At 46.1% G+C, this 9,724-nt stretch overlaps 1 gene segment (V, D, J or C); it reads left to right on the forward strand.

Moving 5' to 3' along the window:
• Positions 1–500: 500 nt before the first annotated feature.
• The window catches only part of LOC102368453, a 10,580-nt gene continuing 1,356 nt past the window's right edge, over positions 501–9,724 (forward strand). The window contains 4 exon segments of the V gene segment in view: positions 501–640; positions 820–924; positions 4,096–4,202; positions 4,741–5,556. Coding sequence covers positions 911–924; positions 4,096–4,202; positions 4,741–5,111 — 492 coding nt within the window.

Here is a 9,724-nt window from a genome sequence, read left to right on the forward strand (position 1 = left end):
CTCCTGTAGAATCTTTTTTCTTAGGTTGTAAAGCAAAGGGCCAGGCCCATTTGCACATGTGAGCAACACTTAGGAATACTGAACCTCAATCTTAATTGAAGTCTATAGGTTGTAGTCTACGGTAAATAATAATACATAAAGTGATTTGATTTTCATTATCTGAAATGTCCTTGGGTACAGTTGGGCCTCAACTAAGACTGAGGCTTCTTTGTGTTAAACACTTAGACATACCTAGTGAGAGGCTGTCTGCACCCAAGGAGGATTAGAGTGACTCTAGATAGGTTTGACAGAGAAAAAGTGGAAGAAAGGGAGGAATATCTTTATTTTAGAGATAGGAAATTAAGGCAGAGAAATTTGGACTAGCTTTTCAGAACGAGCCAAATATGTGCCCTCTTGCTGAAGTCAGTTGTAGTAGCAGGCATTATACACATTTGTCAGTAAAACCCTATGTAGCTTGTCCCAGGTCACACAGATGGTCTCTAACAGCTGTGGGAACTGAGGTGAGAACTTCAGAGTAGTACTTCAGTGCTGCAGCCACAAAAGAAACTGGACACACATCACTAAGTGAAACATCTATTCAGAGGGAGGAAGAAGGCACTGAGGACTTGTTCTGATTAGTGGAGAACAGACACATGCGCAGGTAGTAATTTATAATTATAATGACAAATTCACAAACGAGCAGGAGTCCCTCTCTATTTTGTTCTTGCAACAGGAAACTCAGGTAGAACGAGAAAGCAGCAGCAACAGAAGCTTCCTCTCCTAATTTGCTTGGTCAGGATTACTGAAAAATCTCTCAATCTTTCGTTCTCCACTCTCAAGAGTGAGCAGCACTGTCTTCATTTGATGTTCCCTTCTGAAGAGCTGCAGCAGGACAAAGAGACATGGTGTGGCTTCTGAAAACCTTCTTAACATGCCTCTTTCCTTGTAAGTTTTTTAGTTGTTACAGCTAATGTCTTTATTATATGTTGCTTATTATTGATTTTCTATACAGGACTATAGAGCTGATACACCAGCCAAATGCAGCAATTTCATGCTTGTGCAAGCCCCATGAAACCAGTACTATTGCAGAAGCATGAAATTGGAGTAATGCAAATGGGTAAATAACCCCACTAGCTGCTCTCCCGATATGAAAGAGACAATAAGGCTTTTTCTCCACTGCTCTCTTACTCGGTTACCTTGGAACACATATTAGCTAATTATTTACACCTAGAAAGAGAGGACGCAAAACAGAAATCAGCCACTCAGACTGATCAGGTTTTACAACTTTTCCCATTATATTTCCCACATGTCAATGGCCATAAGACAGTGGGTAGTTGAGCCCGATGTCCTGTCCCTATGCATACCTAGGTTGCACACACACCTACAGATCACTGCCCTCTGAAAAAGGAAGACTCCCAGCTGTCATACCCTTTCTGATGCTCTCCCTTCTCTGTGTTTTCTAGATTTGTTGTGGGCCATTGGCCTGGAGCAGGAGCCCAGCTTCATCGTTAAGCAGTCCAAGCTGGGCAGCACTGCCAGGATCACTTGCCATGTCACCGGTGGGTCCAGCTCCACTTTAATCCATTGGTACCGAGTGCTGCCTAGACAAGCACTGCAGAGAATCCTCTACCTCTCTCTCTCTGGGGATAATCTAGAGCAAGACATAGGTTCTAAGGACAAATTCTCAGCATATGGGAAGCAACAAGCTTGCAATTTTATAGTGAGGAATCTGAAAAAGACGGACAGCGGGGATTACTACTGTGCCATCTGGGACCTCCCACAGAGTCACAACCCTCTTCCAGCCCTGCCCAAAAAACCCAGCACAGTTCTGGGTGTGGGGCTCAACTCCTACCTCATTGCTGCAGCCAGGCAAGTAGAGCCCCACACCCTAGCCCCATGCTCCAGCTTGTAGAGAAGCCTAGCCTCAGTGCCACATGTCAACAGGGCAGCCTGACCTCCAGCCAGCTCTGCCAACTGAAGCAATGCAGATGTTAGCTGGACATGGCTCAGCCATCCCTCGCTTCACTGGATGAGTGGGAACAGCCTGCTTTCCTCAGGGCTTGCCTACCAGTGCTGGCTCCACCTTTAAAGGCAGTACAAGTGAGTGCCCTGTCAAGCCAAATATGCATTAACTACTTCATGAGTGACAAGAGGAGGTTGGGAGTGAAAAAAGGAGGGATAGCTACCCTTTCTTCTTCAGGCTTGTGAGCCCAACCAAGTTCTCTAATGAAACGTTTCTAATCAAGAGCACATGCCAACTGGTGGTATATCAGCTAGAAAACAAAGGTCACTGTGTTGCATGTCACATGGACACATGTCATCTAGATCAGGGGTGTCAACTCATCTGGCTGTGGGCTGGATAAGATTGCAGGGCCAATCTGTGAGTTTTATTGGGCCCACAGACTAGCTCCACATGCTGGATGTAGCATGCAGGACTGGTTTGATGTGGGTGCCACAAGCAGTGTACACCCTGGACTGGCCTGGCATGCTGTGTGCAGCACACTCACTGGCTCCAGCCCTGTGGACCACATGCAGCCTGCACCAGCCCCTGCCCTGAGCACTGCACATTGCACGTGGGACCGGTCTGGGGCATGTACTGCATGTAGCACCTACACTGGACTAAGCCTGCATGCTAGATCCTGAACATGGGGATGGTCTGTGGGCCAGATCTGATCTGGCCCCAAATCCAGTGTGCAGGGCTGGTGCAGCTTAGGCACTGTATACAGCAACCCCCCTGAGCTGGCCCCATACTTCATGGGCAACACACACCTCAGGCAGTGTATGTGTCTGTTCCAGTCTAGTACACCACATGTACCATGTGCCAGACCAGTTCTGCACACTGCTGTTATTAAGATGACACCCAAATTGAGAGGATGAATCCTGGTCACTGAAGAAAGAGAGGATGAAAAGGCTCCTTCTAAGAAATGCCTTGTAGGCTACATTTCATTATCTCTTTCTCCTTCCATCTTTCCTGTGTAAACTCTCTTCTTAGATTATAAAGAAAGGAATCAGGCCTCTTTTCACATCTAAATAAGATTTATGATTGTGGGACCATGAGTGGAGCAGTGGCCTATATGTTCTACTGTACCATAAATAGTAATAAATTATAGCAAGTTATTCTTGTTATTTGTGATATTGTAGGGTACCAATTATGCTTGGTCCTTGTAGCTAGAAGCACCTAACAAGTAGTCTTTTTCCCATAGAGATTACAATTTATATCATTGACACAGACAAAGGGTGTGAGAAGGAAGCATTGTTATCCTTGTTTTAGAGGTAGGGAATAGAAGGCACAGACACAGGCGACTGGTGGGGGGGGGGGGCACGTGCCCCCCCTGAGATTGGCCCCCGACTTGGCACTGCTCGGGACAGGGCATTTTTTTTGCTGCATGGGCCAGTGGCATGTTGCGGGGTGGGGTGGGGGAGGTTTAGTTGTTACAGCTAATGTCTTTATTATATGTTGCTTATTATTGAATTTCTATACAGGACTACAGAGCTGATACACCAGCCAAATGCAGCAATTTCATGCTGGTGCAAGCCCCATGAAACCAGTACATGGCACAGAAGTATAGGAGTGGATATGGGGCTTTTGGCCCACCCCCCCAAACTCAGGAGGCACCAGCCACCCCTGGGGACAGAAAGATTTGGGTCTAATTCTTTAGGAAGAACTAGACTTTTGGCTCTCTAACATAAGTGCATCAGCGTCATGTGCACACTGCTCACGCATCAATCTGAGACAAGGTAACATGCCTGAGGTACCACAGGCAAGCTGTGACAGCACGTGGAATTGAGTACTGCACTTTACAATGAGCCCTCATCAAGTGCCTTCACCAGTGAACTGAAGGAGAGAGACTTATCACTGTGTGAAACACTGCATCAGTGGGAGGGGAGCATGCTGAGAACCATTTCTGGTTAGTGTGTCACAAATGCATGCAAAGGGAGTCCTTTGTAATCATATGAGTGGACCCTGCATGAACACACGTATGCCTTTTATTACATTTTTGCAACAGGAAACTAAGCTGAGACAATAAAAACAACAAAAGCTTCATCTCCTAGTTGGTTGGTCAGGACTGGTTCATGATCTTACATTTTGTTTTCTTTCTTTCTTCTCTCTCTCAGGAGTGAACAGCATCAGCTTCATTTGACCTTTTCCTCCAGAAGAGCTGCAACAGAACAGAGAGACATGGTGGGGTTTCTGGAAGCCTTCATGGTGTGCATCTTTCCTTGTAAGTTCCCTGGACACACAATTATTGTCTATTATCTATTGTTCTCTCTGTACAGCCCTATGGACCTGATACTCCAATCCCAAACAGCAATTTCATGTGGGTGCAATCCCGGTAAAACCGGTGGCACTGAAATGGAACAAACTTGCTATAATGTAGTCAGGGTCCTGAATCCCCCATGCTGCTTTCCATAAATAGTAATACCTTTTAAATTGTAGCAAATTATTCTTGTTATTTGCAATACTGTATGCAGCTACTGGAACTGGTTCTCCAGTACCTTCTACTTCACTGGCTGACCCTGGATCACACATTTTCTAATTATTTACACCTGTGCAAAGAGGGTGTAAAATAGAAATGGAGAACTCACAGTTTTTGTAGTCATATTGCCCATGCACAAATGGCTACATAGGACACAGGAGACCTGAGCCCAGTTTCACATATTCATGTATGCCTAGGTGGCATGGACACTTACTGCTGTCTGGGGTAGGAACTCTTAGCTATCATCCCCTCTTTGATGTTGTCTCCTATCCTTGCCTTCCAGACGTGCTGAGAGCCATTAGCGTGAAGCAAGAGCAGATTTCCATCACACAGCCAGTCGATCTACATAGCACAGTCAGTATCAGTTGTAAGGTGACTGGAGGGTCGGCTTCCACATATGTCCACTGGTACAGAGCGCTGCCTGGACAAGCGCTGCAGAGACTGCTCTACCTCACTCTTGAGGGGTCTAATGTAAAGCGAGACACAGGCTTCTCCAGGGAGAAATTTACAGCCATTGTCAGGCAAAGCACCTGTACCTTGCTGGTGCGGAAGGTGGAAAAGACAGACAGCGGGCACTATTACTGTGCCACCTGGGAGTACACACAGAGCCACGAACCCCTTCTAGACTGGCACAAAAACCCACCGCAACTCTAGGTGCGTTGCTACTCTCCCACCCTACAGCTGCAGCCAGGTAGCCTGATCCCACACCCACCCTCCAGCCAATAACGCAGCTAAGCGTCAGTGCCACACACCAAGACAGCAAACTTACGTCCATCCACCTCTACCATCTGATGTTTGCCAGTAATGGCACACCTCCCCGAGTGAGACAGACCAGGCTGCTTTCCTTGGGGTCTGCCTATCAGTGCTGGCTCTACTGATACAAAGGCAGCACAAGACTGTGACTTGTGAAGCCAAATGTGCACTGACTGCTTAATGGGTGACTAGAAGAGGTTGTGGAAGAGAGAAAGAGAAAGCAATAGGGTAATTGACTCACTGTAGTGTTTTTGGTGTAGTAAATGGTTAGAGAAGAAGAGAGGTAGGACATTTTCTAGCGTGGAACAAGTGACTACCTTTCCATGTTCACTGGTTATTTTCAGCATGTACCTGCAGCCATCACTGATGCAGAATGCAGGAGTTCTGCTGTTGCTGGAATACGTATAGGCACAAAATAACTATTCTTCGAGTGATTTTCTTCTCTCGTGTTCAAGGGGTTGGTTCAGGTTTGACAACAGTAAAACGTGTACAGCTTTTGAGCTCTTCATGTAGAGGGAATCCTGGGAATTCCTTCCCAAGTTGCTAAGGACCCTACCATGCATCATCACACAGAGCCTCTGTGTGTCAGTCAGTATAAAACCTGGGTTCAATATAAGACGTGTGTCTGGATACCACTTTTACACCATCATGAAGCTGGAGGCACCTGGATGCTGATGCTGCTCCCAAACACGTCACATTTAGCGGCTGGCAATGGCTGAACAAGCATTCCTTCTTGCAGGGATCACTATCTTCTGGCAGATGTCCCCCCTTCCTCCCCACATGACACCTGCTGCTGCAGAGGGGAAATGAACCGTTTAGATTATGCTGGATTTCAGGAACCTTGAACTGCTTATTTCGATATCGCTGTTGTGTGCCTGTATATCTGAATGCTCAAGTTTTTGCACGTTTGTCTTTGCCACAGCAAGAACACCATAGCAAACAGGTGGGTTTTTCAACGTGTCCTGCGGGCAAGTAGCATTTGCCTCAGCTCTGTTCTCTGATATTTGATTATTTTTTCCTGATGCATAAAAGCCAATGAAACTGGATAATCCTGTATAACTTAACTATGTGTAATGCTCGGTTAAGTATACAGTACTTGCCTATCACGCAAAACTTATTTTTGAACAGCCACAAAGGTGTGGTTTGGTTACAAACTCTTTTTGAATGCCGAATCTAAATCAATCTCCAATCAAGTTCTTGGTGCACGTATAAAGGAAGGCATTTTGTTCAGAGAGAAGCATGGACATAGGTAGGGGTCTACATAACTCAAGGCAGGGGCTGGCCAATTTTACAGGCAGATCACAGGCCATTTTCACGGGTTTATCATGGTGGGGGCAGTCCCACACCTCTGATTGGCCGAGGGGCCCCAGTGTCCATATCCCCACCACTACTGAAAAGGCTGTCCATCATACAGCCCCTGCTTCTCGCTGCTGATTGGTTGAGATGGCTGTTTGTCATGCAGACCTGCCCCTTGAAATACCGATTTGTGTAGGTCCCTAGACATAGGTCATTTTGAGAAGTGAGGAGATAGGACAGTTTAAGAAGTACTAGTTCATTACTATGTAATTCATGGAATCAACAATTATAAAGACCTGTTTGATCATCCAGTTCATCTCACTGCCTGTATATACTTGTTCATTATATTTTTCTAGTGTTTTTTTCCAGCCTAGGTCTCCAGAATGGAGCTTCCATCATTTCCCTTTGAAGATGATTTCATGCCTTGTCTTTTGATTTCCTTAGTGCCTGCAACTCCTCCTAGTTTAAAATTATATTCAAATACTATTAAAATATTGTTTACTTCTCCAGATGCTTAGGGCTTTTTTTCTTCCCTATTAATTAAAGATTGCAAAGCACTGAGAACCTCTAATGAAAGCTTCCTTAGCCTGTGATGTGCTGAGGATTGCTGAAGGCACCATTATCTCCTGTTGAAATTGGTGAGAGCTGAGGGACTTCAACACTTCCAGGTATGCTCAGTAGTTTTTCACAATTAAGCTTGATATGAGCAGAATATTCTATTTATATCTACACCGTGCAATAAACACCTAATAAAGGGTTAGCACTTTGTCCCTGGGACTGGCTTTTTTCCTAATCTCTTGATCATTACACTAACCAAAAATATCTTTTAAAAATGAAAATAACTTATATTTCAAAGCAAAACCATCCCAACAAGTTCCTCAGGAAGACCCCATCTCCTGGGGACTGCAGAAAGCTTGGAGAGCTAGTCCTACACCTTGGCATCTTAGATGCCTTATGGCTATTCTCTGTTTTAGAAGGTGCTCCCTTATATATCATCAAACAACACGTAAAGGTAAGAAATGCAGTGCCAATGATACATCTATCACTGACATAAAGCTTGATCCACTAAAGCAGTGTTTTTAGTCTTGTGATGTTTTTTATCATCACAAACTGTTCACAAACACATGCTTTACCACTGGCAAAGCCACAAACATCCTTTGCAACGACACAGGATGCTTCATTTTTTCTTTATCTTTATGTTTTATCTTTAAAGCAGGATCCTGACAAAACACTGTTTAAATTTCTGGCAGCTTTTGGATTGCAAGTACCTCACCTTTATGTAACATAGCTGTTGGATTTTTTTACACAAGCACATTCAAAAAAGCCTTTTTCACCCTTTGTATTGGTAATGGGATTTTCAGGTAGCTGCTGGTGGAAGTTGGAGCCAGGAGATCCTGATTGCATGAGTGACTTTGATGGAAAGTGAAGAGGCTTAGGACTGTGTGGAACCGTTCAACATCAATTATCAATGACCATTACAGGCACAAACTCCTGTGTCAGCCTTCTCCACCTCCTTCAGTGCAACAGAATTTAGTCATTTTAAAATGGTTTTCTTCAGTCTCAATGGCCACATCCAGACAAGCACAGCCATTTGTTTCCCCAGAAACAAGTAGCAGTGGCACACCTTGTACCACTTCTACTTGTCCCTAGGGAGTGCCCATGCCACACGTTCTCTTGTGTGGCAAGTTATCCTGAGTGGGGTAAGCGAGGCTGGGGCCAGAAACTCTGCTGGCCCCAGCAGCCTCACCTGGGGTGCTGGGCGCCTCCAGGAGCTGCAGCCATGGCGCTCCTGAACCTGGGAGCCTGGCCTGCAGTCAGAGCCTGGTTCTCTCTAGCCAGGTTCTCTCTCAACCCCCCGCCCCCCCACCACAAGGTAGCAGTGCGGGGCATGCCTGCATGTGCTCTGTGTGGCACCACAGACAGGTCTACAGTGCCACATACCACATGACTGCAGTCATCTGGACGCGGCCAAGAAGGGGGATGGTTTCTCCCTTTGTAATCTGCCATTCAAGCCAGTGACCCACTTTCTTTGCTAAGCCTAAGTTTAGCACAGTGCCTACCTAGACTTTATGCTTTGGTTGGTAACCACCAGAGTTGAAGGTTGTCCTTTTCCACCTCAGGCAGTGATACGATCTATGCTTCTTTCCTTGGTGTCTGCGGTAGCCATCTGCTGGCAGAGCTGCTCTTTTGCCCCTGGGGAAGCATGCCTCAAAGCTCTCATCCTGCCCAAGCCCTGGTATCTGTCACAGCCACAGCAGCAGGAGGGCCAGAGGCAAGGTGCTGATGTGTGAAGGCACAGGGCTATTCCTTTAATTAAGGCACACGTGGATTGGTCCTCAGCCTCAGACTGGGGGACCCTGGACTGGGGTAAAGAGAAGTCCCCCAAGGCAGGGACTCCCAGGAGCCCCCATGCTGGGCTGCATGGGCAGGCATCCAGCTGGGAGGACCTCTTCTCCCTCCCTCCTGTGGCAGCCACCAAAGCAATCAGCAGCTGGGAAGAGAGAGCAGGGAGGGCTACTTAGGGTCAAAAAGGCCCCACCACAGGGGCTTTCCCTCCCGCCATCTGCTGTGTAGACCCTGGCTAAGGGAATCTGGGGATCTGTTCCCCTGACATGGGCAGTGACTGGCCAGACTACACTGATGGGTGCTGACTGCAGACCTAGGACCTCAAGTTATGAATGTCCTTAAGCTTGTATATAATCAATAAGCCTGCACATCAGCCGTAAGCAATAGCCTGGAAAAGTAGAATACAAACCTGTTCATCCAGGCCACTAAATATTAAGCTGAGCCATGTGCAAATAACTGCTTTTTGAAAGTGCTTGGTAGTAGGTAAAAGTAACAACTGATATTTTGCCTTTTGATAAGGATTGCACATAGCCACCTAGAATCCTCCTAATATAATAATGCGTTTTAACTGAATATGATAAAGTTAAAATGTATGTTATGTGTAGAAAAGAAATGAAAGGGGGAGTTGAAGGTGCTCTAGGGGTGTGAATCCAGGAACACAGAGGGAAAAAATCCCACCACCAAAACCACCTCTTGTCAGCATTGGCCATTTTCAAGGGATTTATGCTAAATTGCAGAAGTATAGTTAAAGCACAACCCCCAAAGCCTGTTTCAGAGTGAACCTTTGTAGATTTTACAATTGGCCTGGATAGCAAAGCAACATCCCCCCGCTTCCCCAAACAGGACAAGTAGCATGCAGAGATGGTGAGGGA

This window comes from Alligator sinensis, unplaced genomic scaffold (genome assembly GCF_000455745.1).
Source record: "Alligator sinensis unplaced genomic scaffold, ASM45574v1 scaffold254_2, whole genome shotgun sequence".
NCBI lineage: Eukaryota > Metazoa > Chordata > Crocodylia > Alligatoridae > Alligator > Alligator sinensis.